Source organism: Pyrus communis, chromosome 5, assembly GCF_963583255.1.
Source record: "Pyrus communis chromosome 5, drPyrComm1.1, whole genome shotgun sequence".
Classification (NCBI taxonomy): Eukaryota; Viridiplantae; Streptophyta; class Magnoliopsida; order Rosales; family Rosaceae; genus Pyrus; species Pyrus communis.
The window spans coordinates 5,711,250-5,731,205 of record NC_084807.1 but is presented as its reverse complement, the minus strand read 5'-3'; the positions used below and the strand labels follow the sequence as shown (position 1 = coordinate 5,731,205).

At 38.0% G+C, this 19,956-nt stretch overlaps 1 protein-coding gene across 1 annotated transcript; it reads right to left on the bottom strand.

Moving 5' to 3' along the window:
- Positions 1 to 1,150: 1,150 nt before the first annotated feature.
- On the bottom strand, positions 1,151 to 19,357 carry LOC137733614 (uncharacterized). The gene is made up of 26 exons (XM_068472747.1): positions 19,001 to 19,357; positions 18,776 to 18,856; positions 18,322 to 18,459; positions 17,486 to 17,596; positions 17,343 to 17,393; positions 17,066 to 17,166; positions 14,650 to 14,743; positions 13,925 to 14,056; positions 13,585 to 13,842; positions 13,387 to 13,465; positions 12,316 to 12,407; positions 12,126 to 12,209; positions 11,658 to 11,732; positions 11,491 to 11,538; positions 11,120 to 11,215; positions 10,771 to 11,000; positions 6,832 to 10,328; positions 6,617 to 6,696; positions 6,385 to 6,465; positions 5,411 to 5,482; positions 5,227 to 5,332; positions 5,067 to 5,121; positions 4,102 to 4,230; positions 3,899 to 4,016; positions 2,637 to 2,716; positions 1,151 to 2,267 (listed from the first exon to the last, which is right to left on the bottom strand). Exons 1-26 carry the CDS (start codon positions 19,163 to 19,165, stop codon positions 1,847 to 1,849), a joined length of 6,474 nt encoding a protein of 2,157 aa, XP_068328848.1. The 5' UTR covers positions 19,166 to 19,357; the 3' UTR covers positions 1,151 to 1,846.
- Between the last annotated feature and the right edge of the window lie 599 nt (positions 19,358 to 19,956).

Below are 19,956 nucleotides of genomic sequence, written 5' to 3'. Positions count from 1 at the left end.
TTAAGAGTCTCCTTAACATTTTTCTTTGTTTAAATCATGTTAGCCTAAACAAGTTGCAACGAACGAAGAGTTGGGGATTTTATTGGCCTCGCATTTCCTTGTTGATAAAACTGCAACATATACTGCCCTTTATTTTGACTGACATATTAATTCTCCCAAATGGCTTAACATCGCGAGTCCATTCCATATACCACCATGTCGAATTCCGGTTATCACCTTAAAATTTCTCCAACATGAAACTCTCTTTCTTTCTGATTATATTGAGGAGGAGGAGGAGAGCAACGGCATATACCGTGTAGGCATTTGCCATCACCTTCACATAAACCTTCAAAATGCATCTTAGCTGCATTTTCTCCTCTTGGCATCTACGCGGCCGGGGGATACATATGCCATGTACTCAGGAACATCGCTGTCGACTCCTCAAGTCTCAGGCATTGTGGCTCTACTCAAAGCAATGCATTCTGATTAGTGGCGACTGCCATTAGATCAACATTAGTGGCGACTGCCAACTGGTATTCATAATTTGATTTAGTCCAATTTCATTATCACGATATATGTGAAACTTAACAGTGTTAGGAAATGTTGTCAATAATGCAGCATGGAGGAATGCTCCATCTGGTTTGCCAATGCTAACTAATGGCATTTGATGCTTAAACACCGTGGAGTGATCTCTTCCCAACGTTTGTGTGAGATTCAATTGTTTCTTAGTCCTCATGTAGCCATAACCTTATGATCAACCTCCGAGTCGATATGTACAACTTTCCTTTGAATAAAAACACACTTTTTATTGCAAAATCTCGGAGCAACGTCAGGAGTGGTGGACGGCTTTCCTGCACGGAGCTTCGGCATGCGGTAGTACAGGCTTCTACTGGGGAGGAATTGGATTTATCTGCATGTGTGTTGGGCTCTCTGACAGAGAGGAATGACTCTTTTTTTCAATAACGCAAATTCGAAGGTGATGACTGTTGGCTAAGGCAGAGAGACTGCTGGGAGATTTCAAGGTGATGAATGAAACGCACCCTACAATTCCTGTTCCTATTATGTCAGCTACCAAATGGTTGCCTCCTCCTCCGAGTGTATACAAAGTTAACGTCGGTGGGGTGGTTCAAGGAGGGTGGAGCGACGAGGGCAGTGCGAGCTGTTACAAGAAATGAGAGAGGGGAGTGTATGGTTGGATGTCCCAAACAAATTCAAGGCTTTCCGGCAGCAAAAGAGGGCTTACCGTTTGCATTTGAACTTGTATTTCGCCATGTCCCTTTGAAAATGGTTGTGAAAGGGGTAAGTGACAGACATCAACGCCGAAGAGGACTGCTTCGAATCAAATTGGATGGCCGTCTGTAGGGGATATTACAACCCTATGTGAGCTTTTCAGGTCTTTCTCATGTTCATGGGAGCAAACGATCGCTCGTTAATTCATGGATTGAGGAGCCACTGCTAAAGTGGCAGGGATGTGTGTGAAATCGAACTCAAGTGCATACGAGAGAGCACATCCAAGTAGCCATCTGCGTCTCTAAATTATAAAAAGGAAATATTTTGCCATATTCTGAGCTGAGATGATTTCTGTCGAAGTATGCAAGACACTAAACACAAAATACAAGTCTTCAAATTAAGGTACAAGAATGTTACACAAGGCCTCATCAGAATTTTACCGTTTTACCACCACATCAAGCAACCATGTCGGGACTCCGATCGAGAGCATCCTTTCAAAATCTGTGTTCAGAATCTCTTTGTAATGGTTTTTCCCTGAGGGAGATCACAGTACGACCTAGTACACTGCACGTCTTTCTGTACATACGCTCGAGCATCGTAGCCTAAAACCCAATTTTACTCATTCTGAAACCATTAGTCATAAATGTTTCCTTTCCCATTTTCCTTCTCGTCTACCATCGCGTTCCCTCCGCTCCACTACCTGCCTGGATTTGCTCCCCCTAGAACCATGCCTCTGACCTGACCCATATCCACCAGGTTGTACGTCAAATGCTGATACCGAGTCCGGATCTCCAACACTACCCGTGTCACCAGAGTCCTTGCTTCCATCCAGATTTTCTTCATAACCACTGCCGCCATCATCCAGACGATCACGTGATTGTAAAATCGTAGGCTGGCTTGAAAATTGCCGGGACCCAGACAGAACCACAGTTGGCATGGTCCCCATGGAAGAACTGGTAGTTGAAGTTTCGAGCTGCAAGTTTCCGGTACTTGATCTTGTGCTACCGTCACTACCCGCTCTTCCATTTTCTCTTTCACGATACCTATCTCGGGGCCGACTGCAAATGAATAATACCAAACTGAGTCTAAATTGAAAGTAAATGCAGAATATAAAAAAGATGCAGCAAAACATGCGTGCACAACAATAAACCAAGGAAAACAGCACAAATGAACACATGCCAGTTCAAAAACTAATTGCAGGTAATTATAGAAATTAAAGAAAGTAACCATGTCCGATATTCACCACACAGATGCAACTTAGGATAGCTACACAGAAAATACAAAGAAAATTCATATTTTATTCAAACTTTCAGTTACATGCCCTCCACCTTTATATTGGCTAAATAAATATTTTAACATACACTAGCTATTCATGGATGAAAGTTTAGGATCATAAACCAGTCCCACAAATGGCATAGAAGTCTCACCTGCTGTAAGTAGAGGAGAAGTCGCGTCGTGATGGTCGTACTCCTGCTTCAGCCTGTTCTAGTTCACGCTGAAGCTCTCTCTGCCAAATGGAAAGTGTCGAGATATTAGCATGTAACCTTTTTTGGCCAAAGTACTATATGTAAACATATCTAAAGCCCACAAACAAGAGGCTATAGAAACTGCTTCAGTAAAAGGCCTATTACTTTCAAATATTGTGCTTCCACCTTTTAATCAATATAATAAACTTGAATCATAAGACCGTTCCCTCACCATGTTAACGAATTTATCAAAAAATGATGTTTATCAGAGGACTTGCAAATGGCAGAAAACTGGAATGACCAGATACTTCCAGTGATGCCAAATTATCAGCTCTCTAAGAATAGAATTTGAAACCTAAGAGAAAAAACAGAGTGGATGGATTCTCATTTGAGTCATTTATTTCCAAGGGATGCTTTCGAAAGATCTTACTCAATTCATTCTCGAGTTTGTTCATGCCTACATACACAACTATATACATATGCACAAATAGATCCAAAGATTCTCCCTGCAGGGCGTCTATTCTTTCTTGAATGACAGACGTGGAGAGAATCATACGTAATACTCAATTTCATTCAACGATGATTTCATTTATTGACAGGATTAGGATGGCGCTTTAAAGCTTCAGCATTACGTTTAAGTATCAGACTCGGCCGAACCCAAAGTTTGAGACTTAAAACCTAAAAAACGTCCTGTCCAAAGGACTCTAAGTAGACACATCTAACATGTAAAGATAGGTAAAGGTGGGAAAAAATGGAGGAATGCAAGCACTAATAGAAAACTCCAGTGTATAGATCAGTAAATATATGGAGTGGAGGGGAAAGCATGATCACCCAATGTATATCAGTTAATAATTTAATCGGGTACAGGTATAGCAGAAAAAGTTATAGGTCCAAGTCCTGGCCCTCATGGTCCTTTGGTCAAGTTAATGAGACAAGTAATAAGAATACAAAGGATACTTTCAAGCCAACATAAAACTAAGAGTCAAGGACCACCATGAACAATGGTCTAACAAATTTTTCACATGAATTTACCAGTCTGCCAATTATCCAACACACAGCCCAAAGAGTAACAGCATTTCTTCTGATGCCAATTTTACTGAAAGGATTTTTATCACATATCAAAAGAGCCAAAAAAATGTTGACTGAAATTTCACAGATCAAGATAGTAATGAAAGGGTTTTTATCACATATCAACATAGTACTGAATAGTGCTAGGGCATTACCTGTGTTTGCCTTTCTTTCTCCATCTCGAGGTTTTGTCGCAGCTCCCTCGTTTTTGCACGCTCAATTTCTAGCAATCTCTGCCTCTCGATATCCTTTTCAACTTCAGCTGCTCTCTCCCTGGTACATTTAGTCCATATGTTAGTTGTAGTACCAGCGAATATGCAATAACTACAACATAACACAAGATGACAGGAAGCAACACCTGTCAAGTTCTTGAAGTAGCTCAGCTTCTCGTAAAGCTGCCTCCTCCAAATACTTCTGCCGGTCACGTCTCATGAGAAGTTTTTTCTGCCTGCGGGCGACTATGTCTTCACGTAGCTTGGACTTTTCTCTGATAGCAAAGTAAGACCATAAAAAATGAATTTGAAGTCTAACAAGCACCCAGCCAAAGAAACTGAAAACCTTCCCAAAACCAAGGGACGATAGTTGAAGAATCGGTATAAGATTATTTCTGATTTCCTAGCTGTTATGTGTAAAAGATTTGATTGTTCTAAAATTTGGTGCTCATCGTCCATCAAAGTTGGGTGCCTCAAAGATTAGGTCAAATGGCACCTGTTGAAGAATTTCAAAAACTGACTCAGAATATCTTGACAACCAAACTTTGAGCTAGTGGATCCTTTGTTAGGAGAAGAGCCTCATTTGTTTCGGCAAAAAGGCCTTGTAGAAGTACTTGACAGTTAGTTTTACTAAAGGTTAATAACAAGAAAAAGAAGGCACTGAAAATCTGAGCATAAAAGGTAAACTCGAAGACTCCTGAATGAGCAAACTAGTCTGTTACCAGCCAATAGCAACTCAAAAGTAACCATTTTCTGTACACTTCATAGTGATTCTATAGAGGTTAAAGAGGATCTCAGCAGTGCACGAGTTGTAAGTGGTAACTAGACTTGGGTATGTCATATGCTCATTTGTTGGTGCATGTTTGTTGGCTGGTAGTTGGGTTTCTCAAGAAAAGGGAAAAAAAAGATGAGGAAAAACAAATCTAAGATGAAACATAATATCACGGATCTGGCCCAAATTCAGATTTTGGAATCCTTCCATTTCTGTGCTGGTATGCCTCAAATCTAGATATATCGCTGATGTTTTGGACAAAAATAAAAGTTGTGACGCTTGCTCATTCAGGTGAGTTTTACTAATAACTAACATACCAAGAATATTTGTATCACTTACAAGGAATGAATGCAATCCTTGATTTGCTGAAGCCGTGCATCATCTTTCAGAGGAGCTGAAAAACAGAAAGTTAACTATTTCCAAAGAAAAAAAATTGAGCTTGACAGTTCTCAAACAGGCAATAAAAAGTAACGGAAAATCTAGGGAATGAAAGGATTACAGCTTAAAGAAGGAATCCGGTGTGCATCTTTAGAATCGTTAGGTGATTCTTGTAATGCATGCTCTTTCTGAAGAATATCCAATTCCAATTCAGCCTCCTCTAGTTCCTATGACATAAACAGATAATGTAACCACATCTATAAGTTTGCAACATAACAAGGGCATCTATTCTAATAAAGGCTCACCATGACTTCTTGGTCAATTTTGTTTGAGAAAATGTCGAAGTACGATGTTGCTGAAGTTAAACTGGCAAGGACCTGTGATAAATTACAATTATTATTAGCTTTCACAAGATGGAAAGGCTGTAGGTCAACTAAGCCTCTTATTCTAAGCCCTATTTTTCTTAATTTGAGGACAAAAATAACCCATATGTGTTTCAAGTGCTCCAGCATTATCAAAGTAAAGAGAATTATTATTAGCTTTCACAAGATGGAAAGGCTGTAGGTCAACTGAGCCTCTTATTCTAAGCTCTATTTTTCTTAATTTGGGGACAAAAATAACCCATATGTGTTTCAAGTGCTCCAGCATTACCGAATATGTTTAGTAAATATCAGATGGATGCCTATCAGATAGCATTTGAGATGTATGGATAGGTAGATACCCATAACAGATACAACTGCTGTTTGAAAGTATATGCTTAGGATTTTAAAGCTCAAAGTGGTTGCAAGAACAAAGATAGTCAGACCTAAAATTGATAAAAAAAGCAAAACATTTATAGTAAAAATCAGTAAAACAACACATCCTACAAGATCAAGTATACCACCAACACATATAAATATGAAATACTATGCATTTGTATTGAAACCAGAATACAACCCCATTGCAGCTCTGTTTGATAAGACAGACAAGGACCTCTAACAAGCAATCCTAGCTTTATTAAATTCCAACAACCATAAATGAATAGTACAGCATTTTGGTTATGATGTAAAATTTCTGGATGTACTTGAAACATTAAATATTTATGACTATTCAAGAAAAACCTTTACAGGATCCTTTATGCGTCTTATTAGATTAAGCATGTGTCCTATTAGATTAAGCTTTTCTGGAGGACGGGATCAAACAAAGATTTTTCAATACAAACAAAATTACAATAACATCAAACAATCACTATGCGCAAGTCAATTATATTTTACCATATCATCTCTAAAATGTTCCTTACCTGAAGAACAGACTCACGAGTACTTTCAAAATCTGGGTCAAATTGTTTTGAAGAGCTTGAAGATAACACTTCTCTCAGGACCTTACATGTAAAATGAGGTTCAATCAATAAATAAATATAATTTTAAATCACTGATAAAACAAAACCATGTTCAAGGAAAATGTTGGTCAGGTAGTCCAAGTTTTTGAGATGTTTCTGTGACAACAATAAACAAGACTTTCCTATTACCTACCTCTTTAGCTGCATCCCCTTCATTTCTTAATCTACACAAGACTTGGCAAGCCCTTTTCTCGACACCCCCAGACCTGCCATCTAATGAAGGAGCAATAGGAAATTAAAGATAAAAATTAAATAAAATACATAATATAAAAACGAAAGACAAAAAATCACTCCAAACACCTCCGGGATGATATTAAAAAAAGTAGAGAGATTATGGCAGGTGGATACCAGTTTTTGACAATGCTAGAGTCTCAATATTCTTCCAAACATTTCGAGGAATCAGAGAGATATCTTCATCTGGACAGTATAGACAAGCACCAGCAATCAGTGCTAATGAAAGCCTCAGCGATGGGCCCTCACAACTAGAACGGGAAAGCTCTCCCAAACCATGAATACTATCAGTTGCAGCGAGAAATGACTGTAATAGACGTCGCTCAGCAAATGGGATATAATCTACAAGAAGTGCCATCGCACGAGTCCTTACAAGTAATGATGCATCAGATGATGCCAGCACAACCACCAGATCCCATGTACTTGAAACCAAATGAGAGATTATTGACTCGGGAACAGATGTAACTAAACCAGGTGAAACTAAATTTTTGTAGAGCATGGAAGACTGAAGGTCACTTGCCCCACTCAAATCTTGGCCAGCAAGCTTTCCCAAGAGCTTAAGCGCTATAGATCGTTGCTCAGGTTCAGGATGACCCAGCATTGTACAGAACAAATCAACAAGAGGAACCTCACATTCCTTAAGGGAATGGACACCTCTAGTAAGCATAATCAATAACCATTTATCACTTTGAAATCGCCAAGCAATTTTCGGTGCATCGCAAGAACTGTTCTTTATTGCAGAACAGATGGAGCCAATCACACTATTAAGGGCAAACTTATGGGGCACAGCAAGTAGGCAATCAAGCATGACAGATGCAACTTCCCAGCAGCTGTTTTTCTGAAGGGTCAGGATGGTCTCAGAAATTACTTCTAAGCCATACCTCCAATGATCAAGGAACTGGTCAGCTGAAGTAGATGGGAAAGAAATTTCAGAGTCATTTTCTTGAGCGTTGTTGACTCTTTTTGCAATTGATGCCAAGCATCTTGAGTACATAAGACACTCTGTTGATATAATAGTAATCTTCTTAGATAGTTGATGATGAAGATTCCAACACAGCTCAGTCGTTGAGTAAAGCTTAACAATGAGAACCTCCAAGTGTCTTGAGAATTCTTCTATCTCCGTGGGAAATAAATGATAGACCCTTTTGTTCACAATATCAGCATCAACATTATTACCATTCAACTTCTCGGAAACCTTATCTTGACCAGCGCTCGGGTAGACATCATTGACGAACCACAAATGTGACTCCAAACTACTACCGTTTGAAACATCAGTGGGCAGCTCCAGTGGGATGACACCAAAGAATCGTAAAGTCTGAACTAACAGAAGTTTGCAACTCTCCAGAACACTCTGGAATGCACAAAGGTAATTGTGGAAAGAAGAAGTTGGCTCAAAGGCAGTAAAATCGGCCCAAAAAATCAGGGACTGCAGCATTTCCCTCCTACTCTGACCAGATAAATCAGGAAAGACAGACGCCAAAATGAAAATTGTCAATCCTCTGTTATACACTTTTTCCATAGAATTATCTTCATTTGCTGCCTGCTTGATGTCATTGAAAAGCTCATCAAAGCATAATGACTCAAAATTAACACATGAATCATCAACCAATGACCTTTCCTCATCGCACACCTTACATAAAGAATACGAGATAATTGGTTTCAACAAACGCAATACAGAATCCAGAAATGATACTTCGCAGTAAGATGCCCTACAAAGGGATGCCAGCACTTGCACCACTTTAGGTATCTCAGGCACCATTGCCTCCATGTGCTCAGTTATGATGGCTTCAAGTGTATAAAGGATGATTGCTTTGGCATTCTTTGAAACATAACCTTTCAAATTGTCATAACTGTTTCGTGCAGAAAGCTGCTCTGTATAAAGAAATGGCCATGAACACAACTCAGAGAACCAACACAAAATATCAGGCACCATACTCGAAGAAAGGGACCTCAACTGCAGTGCAACAGCCTCCAAAATGGTTTCTCCAAAAGCTTCAAATTGCTTTTTCATATTGGGAAAGAACTTAGAGAGGTCAGGATAGATGACACGAAAAGATTGGTCCCGATGTTGCTGATCATCAATTTTAAATCCTTTAATGGATGCAGAAACAATGTTGCCTCCTGATTCTTCATATTTTCGATTGACAACATTATCCACTAAAGAAAGTTCATCTGAAAATACAGATAATAAGTACGTCAGCTGTGGTAGATCCGAAGCAAGAAAAAGCTGATCATTCATGTACTGTCTTGCATTACGAGATACTGCCATCCAACCAAGAAATCGAACAAGAGGGAATGTGGATCTGGAAAACGTAGATATCCTCTGCATCCAGGCTGAAGGTGGAATCAGATTTCCATAACGAAAACAACTTTTATTGATTGCAAAGTCTGCTTCCTCATCACCACCACTTGAAGAAATTACCAATCTTTGAAGAAGTATCCACCGTCGTTGTATCCCATGTATTGTTTCCGGCTCCAACTGCAGATTGCCATCTTTGAACTGGTAATACAAGGATCTGAGCATCCCATTTAAGTGCTCAGCAGATCCTAATGCAATGTCAATCACATGTTCTGGAGCACAGCATAGCTTGGTAGCAGAATTCAACAAAAATATCATGCACTGCATAAGAATTTCATGCATTGAGTGCTGCTCCCTTTGCAATCGTTGGACCAGAAAGCAGCACAACAAAGCTTGATTTTGTCGAACCAAGGTGATGGCATCTGCAGATTGTACATCAAGGGCAGACACCATAATGACTTGTTCATCAAATCCTGCAGTGCAGTACGGACTAATTCCTGCATCTGAAACTTGTTCTCGATATTTCCTGTCTAACTCTGCAGCCTCAAGCAGAATTTGAAGAACAGTTTTGTCTCTTTTCCTTTCAAGAAGAGCTATGGTTTCTAATTCACTCTTAGACTTTTCAGCGAGCATTTGCATCCCCGTTTCATGATTTTGTGGAGTCCTAGTCCCATTAGTGTTTATTTCCTTCATTAACTTTGGACTGCCTCTGAAAGACATCATAAAAAATGGATTGACATAGCACTCTGCTGCCAAGAGCAAAGCATCTATAGCAGCATCATGACTCTCAACAGTAATCTCGTTCTGTGAATGCAAGTCTAAGGCCAAACGACGGAATTCAGAAGCCCTGAGCTCGCAGTCTTGATAGCTTATAAGTTGAAAATAATCGGCCTGCAAGTTGAAATATTCCGCTGAGAAACCAGAATCTAGTTTTAAGTCAGTTTGAAACTGGTGTGGAAAATTTTTCCCAACATGTTTTGGTTCAGATCCACCATCCCCATGCTTAGAGACAGAGCTGTTGTCATTGGGACCACTGGATATATTTGTCAGTACAATGTTGTGCAGTTCTGGAGGAGAAAAAAGAAGATTGACGTCTTCTGAAATGTCAATTTTTACAGCTGTATCAGAAACATCTGTCTTCCCATCAAATTCATCGTGGCTGTTTGATTTTGAAGATGCTACCCCATGGTGAGAAACTGAAGAATGGGATAAACTAGATGAAAATTCAGGTTGCAGTGGTTTGGAGGCAGGAGATGTACGAAGATCGATTTCAGGAGGTAACTGCATGTGAGGTTCCAATACCGAGAGTAACACACTGCATCAAGAATTGTATGTCGATCACCAAATCCAATATATCGCAATAAAATTTGTTTGCAGGGGAAAAAACAATAATGTTAATTTGAAACACTACAGATTTCACTAAATGAAAAGTGATATGCATGAAACAACAGGATAACATTAACTTGTATATTCGAGGTCTGATAACAGTAAATAGAAGCTTGAACTGTGATAACCATAAATAGAAGATCCGTTATTTTTTTTCCTCAGAGCCATATGGAAATTCATATACATTTGGGCAAGCTGAATTCGAATTAAAATGAGAGTTCAGTAGGTAAAGCCAACAAGTCATAATAGCGTTAAAAATTAAAAATATCCCCCAGTCCCATTTAACCCAAGTAATTATAAAAAGTAAAAAATAAAAATAAAAAATAAAAAATAAAAAGTAAAAACCTTATGACAGGCACATGTATTATTACCTAGGAGCAACTGTTCCACGCCTCCATTCAGATTCCAATGAAGGGAGAACTGCTGGTTTCTGCACTGCCGTACGAATAACATTGAGGGCAATAACACAATTCTCTTCCTGCTTTTCTGGATATGCAGAAGATAGATCTCCAAAGGCTATTTTCCCCTTCAATCTGCCTACAGCAGGATCAAGGAAAGGCTCTAGCATCTCCACAAGAAAGAGTATCCTGTGCTTGACTTCCTGAAAACATTGAAAGTACAGCATAAAGAAGCTATTAGAAATATTCTTTTAACTCCACAAACAGATCAAATTTAAACCACCAATCATGATGAAAAGAAAATAAAAACACATTGCTATACCTTATACTTTCCTAGCATATCATCCAAATGACCAGAGAGAGCCAGAACAAAGTATTTTAAGGCAGCACGAGCACAAGGCAGGGAATGGCGAGCACCCTAAACAAAAGCAACAGCAGTGTTTACATATTGAAAACAAAATCTAGCTATCAAAAGGTAAATAACATTCATAGTTATGTAAACCTAGTACTCTATCATGGATGAAGTTCTATTATATATTTGAATTTTGAACCCAGGAACCATTTAATCCCAACTATGTACAAAAACAAAGAGACTTCAACAGCTGCCCAGTTGGCATTGGCAGTTATACAAAGTTTGATTTATAAGAACATTATACCATTAACATTTCTAGCTCACATAACTGACAAGGATACCTGAATTACACCCAAAAGGTCTTCTAGAAGCTCTACAGCCAGATCAACCTGTATTGAAGTGAAAATTGGATGCTTAGAATTCACACCAAAGAGAAAAAGTTTGAAAAGAAGGGAAAATTCAACCACACTATAGAAAGTTACACAAAAGAAATCTGCCTCTCACAAACCTTTGCAACAACTTGACCTAGCCAAGGTGCTAGCACACCACAACACAGATCAATTAAAACACATGCAGCCTTAGCCTGCAAAACAAAATAGGTCAACACAGATTGTTCCCAGATGAGAACAATAGATTTGTTGATAAATAACGCTTCAAACTATATTGTATTAGTTTGTGCATATTAGAACTTATATTTATGGGTTATGTACTAATATGAGAGTAAGTATCAATGAAATATCTGACACTCTCACACGTAACTTCAAATTTTTACATCGACACAATTTGAACAAAACAATATCATATTTTTCCCCATCAAAAGACTGTCATTCAATCAACGAAATTGTAGTTGATGAAATCATCTAAACGGTCATTTCTTAAATGTATAGAAAAATTATCTCATTCTTATTTCTTACATATCATATAAAGAGAGGATAGTATTCTGAGCAGGATAATAAGAATGAACAGAGTGACTAACATGTGAAGGTGAATATGAAGATAAATAGCCGGCACAGGCATGAAGAAGTGGACGGTATAATGATGAGGACGATGTTGCTACGATCTGCAATAATAACGCCATGATCAGACTTATTATGATCGCACGGACAAAAAACCAAAATCATAAATACCAGCTGAAATGAATAATTTGCATTAACATTAATGCTAACCTGAGAGAGGGCTTGTTGCACAATTGGTTGTTTCCATGGAGAGAAACTGTCATCAACAATGTCAGAAGGACGGCTAACAGAGGGACGAAGTGCTGTAAAATGCAAAGAACATGTGAAACAAGTTGGTCAAACGCTCCAAGATATTTGAGTAAATAATGGATACGACATTTTACATATGCTAAACTATTGGCTATACGAAAAACAACAAATATACTGTTAGGAATCACATCATGTTCATAACTTCATATACAGCTCAACTTTTCAATTGACTACTGTTTCTATTTGGTCCCATACCTCTTACATTCTCAATTTAAGTCTGAATTAACTTTTCAAACTATAAAGTTAAAACAGCCAAGTACAAAACAGAAATTACAATTAAACTTTTTGCCCAAAAAACATTACAACCAAACTTAAACCACCATCAACCAAATTTTAAGGATGAGAGTGGAACAATAAATTTTAAGAACTTCTGTATGACAGCAATGTATTAAAAGCTGAGGCGTGGGTGAGGCATCCGAGGGATAGCCCAGCCTAGGCGTCACGGGACCTAAATTTTTTAATATATACACTGTGCGTACACATATTATATTAAAAAAAAAAGAAGATTATTAATCAATAATCACCCTGGGCACACACATATTATAAATATATATACACACATATATATACATATATTATATTTTATATATATATATATATATATATAAATAGAGGATGAAAAGCACAATGAGCACACATATAACAATGCACACAGACACACATCCATTATATAAAAAAATAAAAAATAGAAAAAAAGGCAGAGAGACAATAGTGCAAGGAAGAGGTATGAGGCAGATAAAACCTACCCAAAATTTAGGTTTGGGAGTAAAAAAAACATTAAAAAATAAAAAAAAAGCCCTGAAGCGCGCCTAGGCGGCTCCGGCGACGCCTTCCACCCACTCCCTCAAAACAGAGGCAGCAACCCTCACGCCAAGCCTCAGAGGACGCCTAGGCACGCCCTAAGGTGAGCCTTTTAAAACATTTGACATGACATGACAATGCAAGGAAGAGCGATTAGGTGTGATAATCAACCTGGAAGTAACGCTTGAACTAGCGGTAACGCAGACCAGAAGTCAGAAGTCCTATCAGCTAATTTGCTGCAGAGAAGAGGCTGAAAAATACCACAGATTAAATTGTAAGCAGATGGATCCAAATAGCAGCAAAACAAATCAGACATCAGAATAGCGAAATATGCGTATTGAGTATTATGTTCCAATTGCTGTAATCAACCTGTGACGCACACGCATAAAGAACATGTAAAATCCCTTCCTCCACTGCTCCTATATCCAAGATGTTAAGAGAGCTTGAGTCCCAATGATCATCCGGCAACTGGAATTCTTCCCCAAACAAGTTTGAGTAATCAACTAAAGGAGCAGGATTAGTTATTTCAGACTTTGCTGCTTCATCTTCAGATGTCACTTCACGAGGAGATGCCGATCCTTCATGTGCTGGAACAGGCTCTATAAGCTTATGTAAAATTCTTGCAGCCTGAGATGAAAAGCAGATGTAGTAAAATCGAAAGCTTGTCAATGACCACCAAAAGGCAAAAGTGCAGAGACCGATGCATTACCATTCTGCAAACGATTCCTAGATCAGAATCTTTATATGCCTTTCTCAACAGCAGAAAAATTGCATCTGCCCTGAATACTATAGAACTGGATGTCGATAGGACAAAAGGTAAAGTGCTGCGTGATCTCCGTGGCTGCATACGATAAAAGGAGCAAGAGGGCTTATACAGTTATCTAAGAAAACAAATAATGAGAGGTTCCAGAATATAATGCAGCAGGCAATGGCAAGAAACAGAAAGAAAAAAAGGATCAAGAACAACAAGAAATTCGGTGATAAAAATAAATAAAAATGTAACACTGTAAAAGAGATTAAGTTATTAAAAACCTATTTAACATAATTTATGAAACAAAAGTAAAAGCATATTATTGAGTTACTTTATGTATAATTTACATGAAGGAACACATAAAATCACAAGATATTGTTTTTTCTTGTCCGCTGTATTTGGACAGTACAAAACTCAAGAGTTGGAAAAATTTTACTCAATATTACCTATACATATGAATATATACATATATATATGAACTGATTCCAATAAAGTTGTAAGTCAAACAAATCGAATATGTAGAGGCATGCCACCCCTTCCCACAGTCCAGAGGGGGAACATTTGAGGATAGTTATGCATGTCTAAAACAACAACAAAAAAGCCTTATCCCACTAAGTTATGCATGTCTAGTCAAACAAAAATGGAAATGAGAAAAATGATATAAGAAAAAAAGCAAAAGCAACCTCAAAATTAGAAGACACGGTTAGGGATGATGACGGCTGGCTATTTTTAGAAACTTCAGAATCTGAGATATTGCCCAAAGACTTTGCAGCTGTCCTACATTATCAATACAAAACAACTTTTAGTACATTGGCATAGCTAAGAGACCAAAATGTGAAAGCGTGCAAAAATGAGAGATCTACAGGAGCAATGATGACTGAAAAGCCAACTTTATAGAACAAAATCAAATTCATGGCTAACCGAAAACTTAATGGCATGTTTCACATGCGTAGTTTCGAAAACCGGTCTTTGTCGATATAGGCAACTGATGTGCAATGGTTTAGTGCAGCTTTTAGATGACTCATATAGTAAGACAAGACTTGTTGCACCATTGTAAATCAATTATGATGAGCATATGCCTTACTAGGTATTGGAACAGAAAAAAGGGGTAAAGTGCTTAGTTATTGCACCTTATGAGGTCTGCTAATTCTTAGGATTAAAGAAATGCATTATTGGAGGGATTAAAGTAATGCATGATTTCCAATAATGTTAGCTCACTTTAAGAGTTAAGTTAATAACTTAACAAAGAAAAGGTTTAGACCACTACATGAACCAAGGGACCAAACTCAAGGTAGTCCCAGCATATGAAGATAGATTGGCATTTCACCTGCAAAACGATCTCCACTCTGGTAATGCTAGAGCAGCATTTAACCTTCCGAACTAATACATGCATAGCAAATTCAAGAAGCCATCAACACGCACTTATTTGGGGAACTCTTTCAAATTCAGTGCTAGACCTTCAAAACCATATTCTAAGACTTATCATAATTAACAAACCCCAATCCTCTCATTCACAGTATCAACCCAAAAATCTCAAACAAAAGCTCTTGGACTACACTAGTGGACTACTACTGCCAGGCTTAATTTTAGAACAATAACAGCACCCCATAAATTCCTTTGGTTACCAGTTAACTCGGACTGGATTGGACTGGACTAGCTATTAGTCCAATACTGTGTTTGTTCCATGCTGGGACTAACATTAATGAGACTAAATGGGACTAGCATGGACAAAACCCTTCACTAAGAGGTCTTAGTGAGACCCCCCAATAACCATGGGACTAGCTAAGACTATCCTCTATTTCTCGTCCTTGTCATGCTCAACGACCACTCCCGACAGACTCCTCGTCATCGCCAGTCACCTAGATCAATCATTAACTTCCCGACTCTCTTTCAGATCCATTTCACAACCAACTTTCATATAAAATATACCAAATTGAAGCTGGGAGTGACAAGATTACGATTTTACTTGAATCGAGGCCAAAATGTGGTCGAATGTGGCCGGCAAAATGGCCTGGAAGTCTTGGCTTGTTTGGGCTTCTTCAAATCCATGACAAATTCGAGCATGCAAAGCTAAGATCTCGGTCCAGGGATGGTGATGAATTTTTTGGCGGTGCTAACTTCATCCAATTTAATGAGGGTTGGCCAAAAAACACATCAGGAAACCTGCAACTCGTCGGGAAAATTGGAGCCGTAAGGTTCCGTTCGAACAACGCATAGCTAGAGAGGGAGGGAGGACAGAGAAATAGAGACTGGAATCAATAAGGAGTTTGACCAGGAATGACAAAGATACATGAATTGAGAGGTCTGAGAGGAAAAAAAGAGGGAGAGGGTGGGACGATGAGAGAAGAGGAAAAGAGTGGGACGGAAATGGTAGGAAAAGATGGAGAAAAAGATAAGATCATAATAAAATATTAATAATTTATATATTAAATAAAATAATATTAGAATTTGTTATTATCCAGCTTCTTAGTCCAATACTGCACCAAACGCTTCACTAAGTTAGTCCAGTTTAGTCTAGTCTAAGCCAGTCCAGCTTAGTCCTTTAAGCTAATCCAGTCCGAGATAGTCCGACGCAACAAACGCACCCTAGTGGACTACTACTGCCAGGCTTAATTTTAGAACAATAACAGCACCCCATAAATTCCTTTGGTTACCAATTAGACCTCCAAACAATAATCCTCTAATGACATCATTTGATATCCTTACACTTACAAACCTAAACTTCTTACACTTCTTGCCCATAAAATCCCAGCCTATCTGCCCTAAACAACCTTCACACAGAATGCCCACTTGGAAGCCTACTTCCAATAACCAATTTTCAAACATGTAATCAATTGTCCCTTATGAACCTTTTCTTATCAAACATAAATTATCCCTTAAGAACCTTTCTACACATTAATTTCTGAAAAGTGAATGCTCTAGATAGAGCATACCCAAGGAATTTTTTTAAGTTAAAACATTCTAAATAATCATTTTGTGCTCAGAAAAATTCAAGCAATTGAATTGAAAAAACAATAACAGCTAGAGTATACACATCATCTATAATGACTATGCAAACTTTGAAATAGCATGCGTGAAAGATGTTAAGGAGGTACATGCCTTTCATTCCCAAGATTAAGTATTGGATAGAAAGGACCAGCAAGCATAGCAAGAAAGCGTAAGTTAGATTCAGCAGAATCCACAAAACTGCTAAGGTCTGCCTGCACAATTTGGAAAAAAAAAATTATTGCATTAAAAAAGGCCATCAATGCAATAAAAAATAGAGAATAAAAAAAAAAAAAAAAAAAGAAGATAAGGGGAAAAACAGTAAGAAAAATAGGGACTAACGCAGAAGGAAAATAAAATATATACTAATTTGAGACAAACGTGTATATACCTCAAGTTGGGGAAGGAACACAACCAACCGACTTGTCATGTCTTTAAGCAACTACAAACTAGTGGGCATCAGAAGACAGAAAGATTTGAAAATACAAGAACATGGTAGACAGTAAGCATTATAGATAGCACAGTTGGATCCACCTGAAGATGCATATCCTGAGCATCTTGTTTGTGAGATATAATAGATGGCAACAGGTGGTTAACCACATGTTGAAACTCTGGCTCCAGGCCAGCCACTGAAACCCCAATAAGCTGAAAAGGTAGAAATATTAGAAATTTCAGTGCCAAAAAGTCTGAGGCAAGATGTGATTGATATCAAATTATGGGATCGTTTTATGCAGGAAATAAATCCACAAATATATATATATATATATATATTCAAAACTGTGGAAAAGATAGGACTTTTAAGAGATTGAGGTGAAATTTCTCCATGTACAAAGCCTTTTTATTAAGAGAAGACTCATATTTTACTAAAGAATCATGTTGAATCACAATAGCATTGAACAAAAACAACAAGAAGAACAACAAAGAAGCCTTATCCCACTAAGTGGGGTCGGCTGCACAATAGTATTGAACAAAAACAACAAAAAAAAACAACAACAAAGAAGCCTTATCCCACTAAGTGGGGTCGGCTGCACAATAGCATTGAACAAGGAGTCAAATTTTAAAAAGAAACTAACCACGAGAGAAATTCTCTATGTTCTGAGTACGCAAGCAAAAGAAATTTATGTGCAGGAGCTATCGAATTTTGATGTATTATTGTTCAGAACCATATGACCCTTGTTCTTAAGGGTGAAAAGTAGTCGGTACCAAGGTTGGGTATGGACATTATTTTGTAGAAGAGGTGTTGTGGCATTGGGGGCAATAACTCAGAGCTTGATAAAATGAAATTTATCGCAAAACAAATTCATTGGGATTATTAATCTTCTAAGGGAGATTTAAACAATAGTGTAGCAGAAATAATTCCCATATCATACCTGTATGAAGAAAATAGATATAGGATTTCCCCTCAAACAAGAAATTCGCACGTAGCGGCAGGGAGTATAGTTCATTGGATATATCATGTCGCGTCGCGGTGCTTCACAACGTGGGCGAACTTTTACAAATGTCTCTGGCTGTTCAAAAACGAAACAGAATAAGAGCAACAGAAGTGAACAACTTGGCACCGAATGCACCAAAAACATGCTAACTGATTATGACTGCTCTATCAGTAGTTCACACTTCCCAGTATTCCTAAATCATATCAATCAAACGATGCGAAGTTCATGTGCAATTGCTCACTGCTTACATTAGACATCACATAGCTAAAGCGGATATCAATGAAACAAAAATTGAGCCCCAAACAATGTCACAGGTCAAATTAGACAAAGAAGGGAACTTTCCCATGCCACAAAACCAAAAAACCAAAAACAAACCAAGCAGCACACTGACCTTGTAGCGTAAGCCAACAGAAATCTCCCATTCCAGCACAGACTTGTTGTAAATTCGTATGTGCGATAGCAAGCAAGGTTCCTACCAAAACCCAGAACACAAAACTTAAACTAAATCAAAATTAACTTAAACTAAATCAAAATTAAGTGAACAACAAAATATATTAAATAATTTAAATTAGGGTTAGGGTTAGAATTGAAGAGGAGGGAGAAGGAGAGGAGGTACGTTTAGTTCGAGAAGAATCCACTCCTTAGTGTTGGTGGCGGTGGACCAGTGGGAGCGGAGGTCGGCGTCGAGCACGTGACCGGCCTTCTGGGACGGCGACTCACGTGACATTGCCTTGACTTTGTATTCCAGAGGTTTCACCCTCGGCTCCAACTCTATCTCCATCTTCTCTTTTTCCTGTCTTTCGAGCTTTCCAGTGAAGAGGGGCTGCTGAGACTGACTGACGGCGGAGAGAAGAAGAAGAAGAATATTGTTATTCAGTACAATTGTGCGGTTGCGGAAGCGCCGGCGGCTGCGTCTGGTCGTCGTCTCCGTGAAGGACAAATGGTTATACTGAGGTAGTGTTTGATTCTTTTGTCCTGATTTCTCTTTTTTTTATTATTTTTTTATTTTATTTTTTAATATAATTTCTGTAATCAACGCCAAAGAACGAAGGGCGAAGGGATGGATGTTAACATTTCTTTCAACGTTGCAATTAAAGCATAATGTTTTCCACAAACCGATTTTACTTCTCACATTATTCTTAATTTTCGAATGTCGGATCGAACGAATATAAGAATTTCAATTGATAAAAATTATCAAAGGCATATAAAATGTAAAAATATGTATATGAATAGCACTACTCTTTTGCGAAAAAAAAAATTATGAAAAATAAGTTCATATCTAGAGTCGGTTAACCTTGTTTGTTTTTCTTGTCTTAAATTTAAACCAATGATGATTAACAGTTAAGTGGTACTTCTTTTCAAATGTTGGAATAGAGAAATGATTATGACTAGATAAATCATTATTGGTTCACTCACACTTTATTTTTTGCTCTTTTCTGCAGAGTGGGGTTATTTACTTTTATCTTTCTCTAGTTGTAATAACTTGTAAGTTTTGTTGTAGTTGAAATTTTCCTTGCAGGATAATCATAAGTTTTTTTAATAAATTGAACTTGTTGGTTCTTGTCACATCCC

What these genes read in the sequence shown, in the direction of transcription:
- LOC137733614 (XM_068472747.1), bottom strand. Translation starts at nt 19,165, where the DNA reads ATGGAGATAGAGTTGGAGCCGAGGGTGAAACCTCTGGAATACAAAGTC. An exon ending in CTGTTGGCTTACGCTACAAG is followed by an intron (nt 18,460 to 18,775) that starts GTCAGTGTGCTG and finishes GTTTTTGAACAG; the next exon opens with CCAGAGACATTTGTAAAAGT. An exon ending in TAGGAATCGTTTGCAGAATG is followed by an intron (nt 13,843 to 13,924) that starts GTAATGCATCGG and finishes TTTTCATCTCAG; the next exon opens with GCTGCAAGAATTTTACATAA.